The sequence below is a fragment of the Cherax quadricarinatus genome, chromosome 71 (assembly GCF_038502225.1).
Source record: "Cherax quadricarinatus isolate ZL_2023a chromosome 71, ASM3850222v1, whole genome shotgun sequence".
Taxonomy (NCBI): domain Eukaryota; kingdom Metazoa; phylum Arthropoda; class Malacostraca; order Decapoda; family Parastacidae; genus Cherax; species Cherax quadricarinatus.
In genome coordinates this window covers 20,615,639-20,629,731 of record NC_091362.1, presented here as the reverse complement: position 1 = coordinate 20,629,731, position 14,093 = coordinate 20,615,639, and the positions used below count along the sequence as shown (strand labels likewise).

At 43.6% G+C, this 14,093-nt stretch overlaps 2 protein-coding genes across 4 annotated transcripts in view; one reads left to right on the top strand and one right to left on the bottom strand.

The window, feature by feature from the left end:
- Positions 1 to 14,093, top strand: part of Gbs-76A (Glycogen binding subunit 76A) — a 579,812-nt gene that overhangs the window by 30,009 nt on the left and 535,710 nt on the right. For both annotated transcript variants that reach the window (XR_011394007.1, XM_053793523.2), the window contains exons 2-4: positions 7,310 to 7,391; positions 7,880 to 7,991; positions 9,796 to 12,408. Coding sequence is in view for 1 of the 2 variants with exons in the window: in XM_053793523.2 (XP_053649498.2) it covers positions 7,932 to 7,991; positions 9,796 to 12,408 (2,673 nt within the window). In the remaining variant the exon portion in view is untranslated. The remainder of the gene's footprint in view (positions 1 to 7,309; positions 7,392 to 7,879; positions 7,992 to 9,795; positions 12,409 to 14,093) is intronic.
- The window catches only part of LOC128700369 (ATP-dependent RNA helicase DDX24), a 180,549-nt gene that overhangs the window by 163,206 nt on the left and 3,250 nt on the right, over positions 1 to 14,093 (bottom strand). The window contains exon 1 of one of the 2 annotated variants that reach the window (XM_053793526.2): positions 9,823 to 9,962. The exons of the other annotated variant lie outside the window; for it this stretch is intronic. The gene's annotated coding sequence lies outside the window, so the exon portion shown is untranslated. Of the gene's footprint in view, positions 1 to 9,822; positions 9,963 to 14,093 lie in introns of those variants that run through there. 2 annotated transcript variants of the gene reach the window in all.

Sequence of the window (14,093 nt, the reverse complement as noted above, 5' to 3'; positions counted from 1 at the left end):
TTCCGTATTTATTAAGAAACCATTATCGACGTTGAATCCAGCAGCTAATGTTTATTTTCAACATTGTGATGCGTTAGAAGTTAAGCCAAGAATGCTAGAAGGTGGAAAAGAGGTACTGGGGGACGAGGATAGACAGTGGATAAGTTGAATAAGCTGGATGAGGAGGCTATGGTAGCCAACTTGTTACGTGGATTTATCAGTAGATAGAACGCAAGGGGCAACGTACTAAGAATACTGGTCGACTGAAGGTGAAGTAGCGAGGTCCCTTAAGATTTAACTTTACCTCGTCCCCCCACACATGATAAAGCTCTTGGAGCAGGGAGTGTGTGGATCAAGTAGCTATCAGCGAAGAGGCGGGTCCAGGAGCTGTGAATCGACCCCTACAACCACAAACACATAAAGAAAGTAATAAGATTTAGAAACTGAGAAAACGCTCACGACTCCAGCATTAAAACCAACTGTTAGGCCACTGGTCTGCAACCAGTCCAGCTGGGACAGTCCTACTGATGAAAGCTGCATAAAGATAAGCTCATGGCCTCAACATCCCAGAGCCGTGAGTGCACATCACTCTGGATATTTCTCCTCGTAGTCACTGGGCACAAGTCTCGACCTCAAATACCATTCATATTGCAGTGAATCTCCGCCTTCTTGCCTTTCATCGCCTGAATACCAGTGTATTAGCAGCAAGATAGCTGACAAATATAGTTCACAAGGTCTAAATCCGCAAGTCTCAAAGGCAAGAATGCAAGACACACTGAGGCCAACATCATATATATATATATATATATATATATATATATATATATATATATATATATATCTCGTGCCGAATATGTAAAACTGGTCAATTAGCAAGAACTCATTTAAAATTAAGTCCTTTCGAAAATTTTCTCTTATACGTTTAAAGATATATTTTTTTCATTAATGTTAATGTAAAAAATTTAAAATTTGCACCAAAAGAATCTTAGAAAACTTACCTAACCTTATTATAACAAGAACAATTTATTTTAGCGTATCCCAGCTAAATATATTTTAGATTTGTTTACAATAATTTAATACTGAAATATATTTTTTTCGTTAGGTTCAGAATGATTTTGGCGAAATTATTGCATACACAAATTTTCACTTGTCCTATATGGCAAGATGAACGTTGCTATTTAAGCCAAGATCGCAAGTTCTGCCTATTCGGCACGACATATATATATATATATATATATAATATATATATATAATATATATATATATATATATATATATATATATATATATATATATATATATATATATATATATATATATATATATATATATATATATATATATGAAGGAAACTGTAAAGAGACGACACTACTAACATAACTAGGCTCGCGTCTCTACTTACGAGTAATCACAGGCTCACATACACCAGCTGATGAGCTACCTGTCAGCTGACACAGTCACCTGAGAATAACTGGAGTAGTGCGTGGCACTCAGGAGTCACGAGGAGAGGGATGCCAGGCCTCGTGTTTGGCACTCTCACCTCCCCTCTCCCTCCCTCCCTTATCCAGTCTCTTCCAACTCCCATTTCTTTCCCCTCGTCTGCTACTTCTTCTTTCTCCTCCCCTTTTGAAAATATTTGGTTTTATTATTCTCGCCTCGTGAGATCTTTAGTGCCAAGTCTGTAGATTATTCTTATGCATGTTTATGTATTCAGGTCACACTGATGGGTCACAATGGCGGGTCACACTCCCTGACAGGTCACACTGACGGGCCACACTGACGGGCCACACTGACGGGCCACACTGACTGGCTGCACTGACGGGTCACACTGACGGGCCACAATGGCGGGTCACACTCCCTGACGGGTCGCACTGACGGGTCACACTGAGTGAGTCGTGCCTCTCAGATTATTAAATCACTGGAGAACAAGTGTTGTGAGAATTCAAGGATTTAATTTCCCTTTTATTAGCCTCTTGTAATTACCTTCCAAGCTTTAATTAATAAGATTTCAGCTATTTCTGAGGAGCAGGGTCGGCTCTCTCTCTCTCTCTCTCTCTCTCTCTCTCTCTTTTCTGATACCAGCTACCAGCATGAACCGTTGCTATGACAACAGCTAACCAATGATGTGCCTGCATAATCTTGCTGAGAAGGCGGTGAGGGGTGATGGTGAAGGGTGGCAGGGAGGGGTGATGGGGAGGGGTGGCAGAAAGGGGTTATGGAGAGGGGTGGCAGGGAGGAGTGATGGGGAGGGGTGAGAGGGAGGAGTGATGGGGAGGGGTGACTGGGAGGAGTGATGGGAAGAGGTGGCATGGAAAAGTCATGGTGAGGGGAGGCAGGGAAGAGTGATGGGGAGGGATGGCAAAGAGTTTTGGGGAGGGGTGGCAGGGAGGAGTGATGGGGAGGGGTGACAGGGAGGAGTGATGGGGATGGGTGACAGGGAGGAGCGATGGGGATTGGTGGCAGGGAGGAGTGTTGGGGAAGGGTAACAGGGAGAAGTGATGGTGATGGGTGGCAGGGAGGAGTGATGGGGATGGGTGGCAGGGAGGAGTGTTGGGGAGGGGTAACAAGGAGGAGTGATGGGGATGGGTGGCAGGGAGGGGTGATGGGGATGGGTGGCAGGGAGGAGTAATGGGGAGGGGTGACAGGGAGGAGTAATGGAGAGGGGTAGTAGGGAGGGGTGATGGTGAGGGGTGGCACTTGGATACAGCTGTTATTAAGGCAGTTGTTGGATCATTGTTGACACTATCACTGAACTTGTTCTCCCAGATAATGTTAGTTTATGTTCCCTAGTGCCAGTGTGTGAACAGTGGTGACCCCCTACTGTGACCCCGTGACACAAGACAAGTTAACTGGTTCAAATTTCCAACACCCACTTATTTTTTATTCACTCTGCTCTACATAAGAATATTCCTTGCATATCTGTGATGGAGATTTCGTCATGGAAACTCCGTCTGTGATGCTGACCGCCGGAACTCTCCACACTTGTGGTTGCAAAACTTATTGCTATGGAATAGGACAGGGAAACACTGTCATCTCCTGTTTACATTATAAGAGAGTAGCACTCTACTGATGTATCCAGGTTTGCTACAAAATAAGGGTCTTTCAGACGATGATGAAGGAGGCAACGAGTGCCTGACTACTGCCAAATTCCTGTTTGCACCAACAAAGACCGGGAATGAATGTCCGGCGTCACATGACTGCGGGGGGTGTAACAAGGCGCTGAATGGGTTCTATGTGGAAGCTAAGACAGCTAGGGTTCAGTGTGGAAGCTAAGACAGCTAGGGTTCTATGTGGAAGCTAAGACAGCTAGGGTTCTATGTGGAAGCTAAGACAGCTAGGGTTCTATGTGGAAGCTAAGACAGCTAGGGTTCAATGTGGAAGCTAAGACTGCTAGGGTTCAATGTGGAAGCTAAGACAGCTAGGGTTCAATGTGGAAACTAAGACATCTAAGGTTCAATGTGGAAACTAAGACAGCTAGGGTTCCATGTGGAAGCTAAGACAGCTAGGGTTCGATGTAGAAGCTAAGACAGCTAGGGTTCAATGTGGAAGCTAAGACTGCTAGGGTTCAATGTGGAAGCTAAAACTGCTAGGGTTCTATGTGGAAGCTAAGACAGCTAGGGTTCAGTGTGGAAGCTAAGACAGCTAGGGTTCAATGTGGAAGCTAAGACAGCTAGGGCTCAATGTGGAAGCTAAGACTGCTAGGGTTCTGTATGGAAGCTAAGACAGCTAGGGTTCTATGTGGAAGCTAAGACAGCTAGGGTTCAATGTGGAAGCTAAGACTGCTAGGGTTCTATGTGGAAGCTAAGATAGCTAGGGTTCAATGTGGAAGCTAAGACAGCTAGGGTTCTATGTGGAAGCTAAGACAGCTAGGGTTCTGTATGGAAGCTAAGACAGCTAGGGTTCTATGTGGAAGCTAAGACAGCTAGGGTTCAATGTGGAAACTAAGACAGCTAGGGTTCAATGTGGAAACTAAGACAGCTAGGGTTCAATGTGGAAGCTAAGACTGCTAGGGTTCAATGTGGAAGCTAAGACAGCTAGGGTTCAATGTGGAAACTAAGACAGCTAGGGTTCAATGTGGAAACTAAGACAGCTAGGGTTCAATGTGGAAGCTAAGACTGCTAGGGTTCAATGTGGAAGCTAAGACAGCTAGGGTTCAATGTGGAAACTAAGACATCTAAGGTTCAATGTGGAAACTAAGACAGCTAGGGTTCAATGTGGAAACTAAGACAGCTAGGGTTCAATGTGGAAGCTAAGACACCTAGGGTTCAATGTGGAAACTAAGACAGCTAGGGTTCTATATAGAGGCTAAGAGAGGTCTACTGAACGACAACTAACATTACAAACTTTTACAAAGCCTAAATATTACTGTATTCCTTATATATTTTTTTTTAGTTTTTGAGATAAATATTAATTCCCCGTATATTATATTATCTCTCAATGTTTTATACGACTGTTGTTTATAACCGAGAAAGACTTACAGTGGATGTCGTTGAAGTATGGATTTAGGCATCATTAAGTGGTCTCTCCCGGGTGATAAAGCAGTGAGTGGTACAGGTGTGGGTGGTGCAGGTGTGGGTGGTGCAGGTGTGGCTGGTGTAGGTGTAGGTGGTGCAGGTGTGGCTGCTGCAGGTGTAAGTGGTGCAGGTGTAGGTGGTGCAGGTGTGGCTGGTGCAGGTGTGGCAGGTGCAGGTGTAGCTGGTGCACGTGTAGGTGGTACAGGTATGGCTGGTGTAGGTGGTGCAGGTGTGGCTGGTGTAGGTGTGGCTGGTGCAGTTGTGGCTTGTGCAGGTGTGGCTGGTGCAGGTGTGGGTGGTGCAGGTGTGGGTGGTGCACGAGAAGTCGTGGGTTGTCAGCATCCTGGTGATGTTACTCAAGTGCTGTGTTCTTTCTCACTTTATTAAGAGAGTATCTTGCCAAAATTCTGTTTTATTTGGCGATAAAACACATATTTCCCCTCCCCCCCACTATCTCTAGAAGAGGGGCATGTGTCACTGCCACTACAAGAGGGGGACGTGTCACTGTCACCCCACAAGAGGGGGACGTGTCACTGTCACTACAAGAGGGGGACGTGCCACTGTCACTACAAGAGGGGGACGTCACTGTCACTACAAGAGGGGGACGTGTCACTGTCACTACAAGAGGGGGACGTGTCACTGTCACTACAAGAGGGGAACGTGTCGCTGCCACTACAAGAGGGACGCGTGCCGCTTCACCTTATACAGCTTTTCTAATCACACACACACACACACACACACACACACACACACACACACACACACACACACACACACACACAGGGCCAGGAGCTATGACTCGATCGACTCGATCCTTGCAACCACAACAAGGTGAGTACACACACACACACACATGAATACAAAGACTCTCTTGGGTGACTTCTGGCGCCTCAGTATATTAACCAACACTTGCATCATACAACAAGTCTCACCTAACACTTCACAAATAATAACCAGAATTCCCATAAAAAAAATAGCACGAGAAAACCTGAAAAAATCCCCACGTAAAACCACAGACTCATATTAATTATCTCCTTACAGAATGTCTTAAGGATAATTATGCTAAACGTAATGAATTTATAGACACGACAATATCAGTGAAAAAATTGTATAAGCACAAGAGTAGTGTATTTAAGTGTCATAAGACGTTACAGAGTTCTGTAACGTCAGATGCTTCAAATAAAACCATTTATTTTTTGTATAGTACAATGTGTAGTTTACATGTCATAAAATACTGTCAAACACAAAGAAAGTCGGTAACATGCATGAACATTTCGTGGATTATCTTTTATGTTTACACTGTATGTGTTTACAGTGTACCTATGTGATTACAGTGTACCTGTGTGTTTACAAGGATAACTGTGTTTTACAGGGTATCTATGATTTTAAAGGTTCCTATATTTTCAGCGTATCTGTATGTTTACAGTGTACCTATGTGTTTGCAGGGGACACTGTTTTTTTACAGGGTATGTATTTTCAAGTATCTTTGTTTACAGTGCAGCTGTGTGTTTACAGTGTACCTATATATGTTCACGGGGTATCTGTGTGTTTACAATGTATCTGTGTGTATCTGTGTGTTTACAATGCATCTGTGTGTTTACATTGTATGTATATGTACAGTGCATCTATCATTGTTTGCAGTGAATATGTGTTGACAGTGAACGTGTTTAAAGCGTATTTATGAGATAAACAATAACATTACGGGGAAGCTCTAAACCAGCAAGGGTCATACAGTGCCTAAACAATGTGGGGTAATAGGGTTTGATCCAAGGAATTGGAGGGGGTAGCTCCAATTCACTAGAACAAGAGCCCTTTCAGCAGCATCGAGAGGTCTATTTCAAGGAAGAAGGAGGACTTGATCCAGGTTAATAACCTCGGATAATCCAAGAAAATCATTAAGAAAATCATTATTTTCTTTGGGGTCCTTCCGGTACCTACCCAGGATGCGACATACAGCGGTCCACTAACATCCAGGTTACTATTTAACTGCTGGGCAAACAGGGAAAACAGGTGCACGGAGACTAGCCTACAAGTGAGGGCACACCTGGAAATCAAACCCCACGTCCTTTCTGTTATGAGGTGAACTTCTAGCACCTCGACAGGACTATAGATATAGAGGTGCCACCTGCGCACTCGGTCATTCAGAGTTATTTCTCCATGAAGCTTGTGGGGTCACCCCTAGACACTTAGCTTGGGGGGATGCCAGCTTCCTAGATTCCTCACCTGCAACTGCTGGCTCCCTCAAGGGTTTCTTTCATGCTCCCCATCAACCCTGGAGAGAATCCCTCGCTCCCAGAGGGGACAATTTCATCCCTACCAAAATAATGTAAATTACCTTGGGTAACCCAACACAATCACTTTGACTACTGAGTTATCCTAGATAATTTACACTACGTATGATAATTGTACTTGTGTGTACCTGTATCTAAATAAACTTATTTAACACTGGAGGAAAACCTCGCTTGTAGTCTCACGTCTCTCAATTGTTAAGTCCCCCCAGTGTAGAAAACGAATTTCAGTATCATACCTAGAGGATAGACTATTTTAATCTATAATAATTGTATTTTAATATATTTATACGACGGCTATGGGTGGATCTGACTAGGGATGGATGCCAGTGTAGTAAATATTAAAATAAATATATTATCATGATAAAAGGAAATTATGCAGAGTCTGTATTGATTATATCCTTTTGTTTTTGGCACCTTCAGTTTTCTCTGTCACGTTGCTGTTTAAATTTTTCTATGTAAACACACATAGAAACATAAACTATTATAAGTATGAAGATAAGAAACGTTTCTATTTTTCAATTACAGTTAAACTACATAATGGTTTCGAGAGAGACAGCTGCTACTGCCGGTGAAATACTTGCGCAATAGTACAACAACGTTTCCTGGGGTAAGTGTGGCTGCCAGACGTGCGACGCTCAGGTATTCCTCCGCCACCAGTGGAAAAATACTTTTCAATCCTCTAACTGCATGACATAGTTATATATTTTTTATGGACTGTGTAAAAAATTGTGCATTTTATTTAGCCAGTGCATTAATTATGTTATTAACTGTGATCATACAATGGTTGAGTTAAGGGAAGTACGCAGAGAGAACAACCCTTTTGTTTACATTTATAGACTACTGCTAGTTCCACTTATATCCCCATTATCTATGCTTGTGACTGTTACTAAAGTCTTTGTAAATAAAATGTAGGAGGTTTAAGCCAAGTCAGTGACCCTTTCTCTCCCTGCGTACGTCCCTGATATATACAAATATACATATTTTGAGTACCAACAGAAACATGCATGTGGACTTGGATGAATAGAATGGCAAAGTTTAGCCTCTACACCGACGCTTCCACCAATATACTATTTTTATCCACCTCCCCACATTTAGATTATTGTGGGTGAAAATATGGTGTGGATGAGAATCTACGGAGCGTGGAGGGATGCCTGTGTTGTCTTTTGGACAAGGGAACCCAGGCAGGGTGGAAGATGTCGGTGAGAAGGTAAGTCACATGTTTACAACCGTATCTGGCAATTTACGTGTGACTTCACCATAGTTTTCTTTTTCTTTTTTTTTGCATTTTTGTAATGGTATGCCTGAAAATTTCCCATTCTCTAAGAAGCAGTTCACTAAAGTTATGTAAATTTTTAATGAATTCTTATCTATTTCACAAAAAATCTAATACAGAAAAATCTGTTATTATTCTGTCAAAATTTACATAAAATAAAATACTCCAATTTACCCAAGCTATTTAAGAATTTGCATAAGTTTGTTGAACTGTTTTCCATGGAGAGGCCAAACTTCGGGTGACCTTTGTCGTGCTTTTAGCTGCAACATAAATGTTAAGTTTAAACGCTGGTAGGAGTCTCAGTACTCGGCAGAGATTCATGTATTTACGTCTTAATTTTCATGTCTAATATTTTTGATGTCAACTAAATTTAATGCATACTTCTTTGTTGTTTGTATGTATATTCTTAAGGATAAACTTACATACTTGAGCCTCGTTCATATAATGATCTGCCTCTGGCAGTTATATATAATGTCGTGCCGAATAGGTAAAACTGGTCAATTAGGAAGAACTCATTTAAAATTAAGTTCTTTCTAATATATTCTCTTATACATTTAAAGATATTTTTTTCACTTATGTTAATGTAAAAAATAATAACTTTGTGCCAAAAGAACCTTAGAAAACTTACCTAACCTTTTTATAACAAAGTCAGTTTAATTTAGCCTAATCCAACTAAATATATTTTAGATAAGCTTACAATAATTGAGTAATAAATAAACACAATGAAATATATTTTTTCGTTACGTTCACAGTGATTTTTGCGAAATTATTGCATAAACAAATTTTTGCTTGCCTTATTCGGCAAGAAGAGCATGGCTATTTAAACCAAAATAGGAAGTTTTACCTATTCGGCACGACATTATATATATATATATATATATATATATATATATATATATATATATATATATATATATATATTTTATATATATATATATATATATATATGTATATATATAGATTACATTTTAAATGTTCACTGAAACAGTAATAATTATAATAGTGCAAGTAATTCATGTTCTAGGATAAACGCTTTACTTTCTAGGATAAACAATGACTGGGGTCCTAGTATAAACAGTAACTAGATTCCTTCGATAAGCAGCGACTGGTATATCCTGATATAATCACTAATTCCTAGGATAAACAGGGTAATCAGTAATTTGTTCCAATAATTAAGTGACTGGTGACCTAAGGTAAACTGTCACTGGAATACCAGCAGTGACTGGTATTCCAGGGCAGTGACTGATAATCTAGGTGAAGAAATTAGCGAAATGTTAGATATAACACTGAAATGTGCTTCGAACTCAGGAAGTGACCTATCTCAGGGAGAGCAGTGACTGGTATTATGGGACCGACAGTGACTAATGTTCCATTAACAACGATCATCAGTTACCTGGGAGAAACAGTGACTGATTTAAGGAAATAAGCAGTGACTGGTGTCATGTGAGACTAACTGATGTAGGCAGATAAGGAGTGACTGGTGTCTTGTAAAACTTTACTGATATAGGCAGATAAGCAGTGACTGGTGTCTTGTGAGACTAACTGGTATAGGAAGATAGAGATGTGACTAGTGACTTGTGAGACTAACTGATATAGGCGGACTGGTGTCCGGGTAATTACTGTAGTAACAAGAGTCATAAGAGAAATAATGACTGGTATCCTGTGAGTACCCGTCACTCAGTCATCAACACATACACACACGAGGGATTGGCGACTAACGTGACTAAATTTACTACAGGTGGAGAGTGGAGCTCACGTCACTTACTGTGTCAGTGGTGCCGGGAGGGCGGGGCCTCCGTTAGGGCCGCTGCCAGCTGCTTACAACATAACCTCTCCACCTTCCTCCCTCAACCTCGCCTGCTGCGATGGCTTCCCCGACTGCTGTGCCTTCCCCGACACAGCAATCTATGCAGTCCTCGGCTTCTCGAGATGCTGGTGGAAGTATACAGTGAGGTTAGCGTCGCCGGGGGACAACGCCACTGACGCAATGGAGGAGGGAGTGGCTACTGAATCGCGGGGCGGGACTGGGCCTGAGGTTACAGGGGTCGGCTGGTCCCTGCCATGCAGTCTGTCTTCTCTCCTTGCCATGAACTGTCGGGCGCGGGCAGAAGGCCTGGCCCGCCGTCTCCAATCGCGAGTTCGAATCGGCTCCGGGGGTACGTCGGCCTTCGAACAGACGTCGCTAGTGACCCCGGGTCCCGAGGACCACTATGCCTCCATGGAGTGCCGACATTCGTCCTTCGACGACACGCCCATGGATTACATGGACGAATCCAAACTACGGCCCATACATGTGGTGACGTCAGAACCCACGCTTCACTTGTGTCTCCCATCACCACCCTCGCTTGGCAACGACTCTGAGCAGGACTCCGATGTTTACTATGACTTCGACCTGGCAAGCCCTGATGAGGTGCCAGAAGGGGAGGAAGACGAGGTGGAGGAGGATGGGCAGCAGCAGGAGGGAGAAGAACACCAGAGCAGAAGGTTCGAGGCCGGGGAGAGACCGGAGAGTGGATGTGTTACCTCAGTCACCTCGCCTGTTATGTTCGACGACAAAAAAGATAACGAGAGTGAGGAGTATCATCCTTGGGAAAAGGGAGATCTTTTCCCTCCCGAGGAATCATTACTTTCCTCTCCTGACAGAGACCTTCGTGCGGTAAGACGAATATTATCCAACTCTTCCTTGACTGACGCTGTGAGTTCGGCCTCAGAATCAGGTACTTGTGAACAAACTAAAACGTGTGTAGAAAGTGAAGAAAACAAATGTGAAGGATGTAAGACAAGTGTGTGTAACTGTCGTTGTGAGTGTATGTGTTTCAAGAGACACCTGGAAACCCACGAGAGCTCGACAGAGGCGCGAGCATTGGTACTTTCATCCTTTACACAGAGGGAGACAGAGGGCGCTAGCGAAGCTGTTGATAGCAGCACCGAGAGGTCAGGGTTGGCGAGTTCGTCAGTCGCCAAGACAGGGGCGCAACTGTGCAACGGTGCCCAGGGCACCCTGCCGTCAGTGCCCCACACACCTGACTCTCAAACAAGCACCCCTACGCTCACAGAATGTGCAGGGGATAATGCGTACACAAATAGTGATGGGAAAAGCAGTGAAGCAAGTAGAGTGAATAACTGGGTGACGTTTGATAATGAAGGTCAAGACAAAGACATCGAAGGTGACAAGTACACACAGGAGTGTCGAGGAGTGGAGGGGCAGGAGACGGGGTTTGTGGCCAGAGTGACGCTCAAATACTCAACCTTCGGGGACGGGTTTGCAGAGGTAAAAGACTATGACGAAGCTGAGGCGGAACCTGGGAGGGACAATGAAATTATCCTGAAAACCTCCCCAGAAACCGCCGCTGGTCCCCGGGCTATTTCTGGCTGCACGCCCCCACTCTCAGAGCCTCACCTCTACACGCCCTCTGAGGGGCACCACGCCACCATGGAGGCGCGGGAGGAGGAGGAGGCTGACCTTCGATTGAGTGGTGAGGTGTTCTGCATGGACTCGGACACTGAGGAGATTGAAACATTAGGTGAAGATGAGGAAGGAAGCGAGGAAGAGGAAGAAAACGAAGAGGATATTGAAGAAGAGACGATATTAACGGGGAAATTTCGGAACATCCGGGGCTACACAGAGAGAGTTCGCCGTCTTTCTGACGAGAAAGATGACCTTCCTCCAGCCGTGACTGTCATTTGTTATGACGAAGAGGACATGTCTCAACCTCAGGAAGTTGGTAAAGACGAGGAAGAGGAAAACATCGTCGAGGAACAGGTGTGTAGCGTCGAGCTGGCGTCCCAGCTATCAGAACTGCAGGTGGAAGATGTGGGAATTCAAGTCAGCGCAGACGAATCCTGTGACGAGAGTGAGAATCGCTCTTCAGAGGAAACCGATCCTGAGAGAGTCGAAGATTTCAAGATGCGCATTAAACGCTCATCATCACTCAAGTGCGGCAAGACACCACCAGGCACTCCAGGACGCAAGAAAATCGTGCGATTTGCTGACATGTTGGGCCTCGATCTGACCGCCGTGCGAACGTTCCTCGGTGGTGGCGTACCACACGTTCCTCGCTCTGCCTTCTGGGACTTACAAGTGGAAAATGAAGCTGCTGCAACGGCAACTCCTTTTTCTTCGCTATCTATGGAGCCCATTATTCCAAGACGGGTGCTAACGCCGCTCTTCCAGCAGCCAGGATCACAAATAAACTTCCTGGAACGAGTGCGGAACCAGCGAGTGGTTGTCGAGAACGTTGAAGTCGGGGAGGACATGAGTGTCCGTGGACTGGTACGCGTCCTTAACCTTGACTTCCACAAAAGTGTGTGCGTAAGGTACACCTTCGACCAGTGGCGCAACTTCCATGAGGTGAGTTACGCAATTTCATTTCTGTTTACTAGAGAAGCAAGTCCAGAGACTTTTTCTGTTACATTTCTTCATGATAACATTACGTTATCAGCGGTTAAGAGATGAATGACCGAACCTTCACAACGCTTATCGTTGAATAACTCACATAAGCTTGGCACTTCCAGTTTCCATTTCAAATTTCTGTCTGAATTTTCAACTTTACATTTAGTTTAAAGTTTAGGTTCGGTAAACTTTCAGAGAAAAAAGGACGAATACCTCCTGACGCGGATTATAGTCACAAGAAGACCCGCCACTGGGGCTTTTGGCCACCTGACCGGAGCCTTCCACTGGCTATCTACGTTATTAAGCTTAATTAATTTTCATAGCTTGAATGAATGAAGATGCAGCGGAACATCCACTGTTCTGCCGCAGCATTTAGTTGCTTATCATTGTGCTGCATTACAGAAATACTGCATTATGTGGATCTAGAAAACATTTCCATTAATCACGCATGTAAACATTCCCTATCTCCGGTCATTTATCATTAGTCACTTACAGAAAAATACATTTTCGAAATCATTGCAAATAATATCTATGTGTATTACTGCATGCAATCTCCAGTCATTTGTTTGCAAGCAACTGAACAAATGTAATCCACGGTGGGTAAATATTGATGTTTTGGATGGTTTAATGGTACCCGATAAGCTTAAAAGTTGATGAATCAGGCACGCGAGTCGAAAAACCCACTGGTTGGCGAATCTTCTCAAAAAGGATACCCAGGTGGCGCACATGGGGATGGTTGACGTATAATTGTCAGCCGAAACGTATGGGGAAGGGACTTTTCATTCTTAAGAGGTTTCATCCACAAGAGGCTTCCTCCAGTGGTTGAGGCTCCATAACAATGAAGGGTCAGTTTTTGCACAACTTGGAGTTTTGTGCAAGAGTGGGATGACAGGCACTGCCGACATGGCTGGTGATAAGAAACACTGTCAAGAGAAGACCTGCATTATACATGACAAAGCTCTACTCAGAGAGACACGTCATTAATAGAGGGTTTTCTCTGCATCAAACAACTTTCTAACGAGAGTGAATGAAATCCCTAATTGGACGTGGAACAAATGTAGCTTACACATTCATGTCAGCTTTACAAAACCCATAGATTTCATTCCACATAGACATACAACCAGTACACCAAAACTTTATTTTTCATTTGACTCTACGTAAAGCACTAATATCATGCAGGTTAATCAGTACAGGGTGAAGGCTCAACTCTGTGTCTTCTAACCCAGTAGACATTCAACTGGAAGGTCTGCTTAGTCCTTCGATTGTACTGGGTTTCATTGTTACCCGGAACGCTTCAGGGATGCTACTGATTTTGCCGTTTGTTTATATGCTGCTGACCCTTGGGGAGTCATCGCTCCCGCGACTCGGTCCGGCATCAAGCTTACTGGTTGATCTGTAGATCTGTAAGGCTGTTGGTGCTAGTAGAACGCAGTTCAGAGTACCCTTAACAACCACGTTTATTAAAAATTGACTCCACGAACTTATAAATCTTCCCTCTTCAAGAAAGCTAAAGGTCTTTTAGTAATTCCCTTAAATGTGAAGCTAGGGGTGTTGAAGAGTCTTGGGATCTTTACACTTAATTATCTCTTAGTGAAGTTTTTGTAACCAAGTTTTTAACAGAGGTACTTTGCATACAGTCTGCA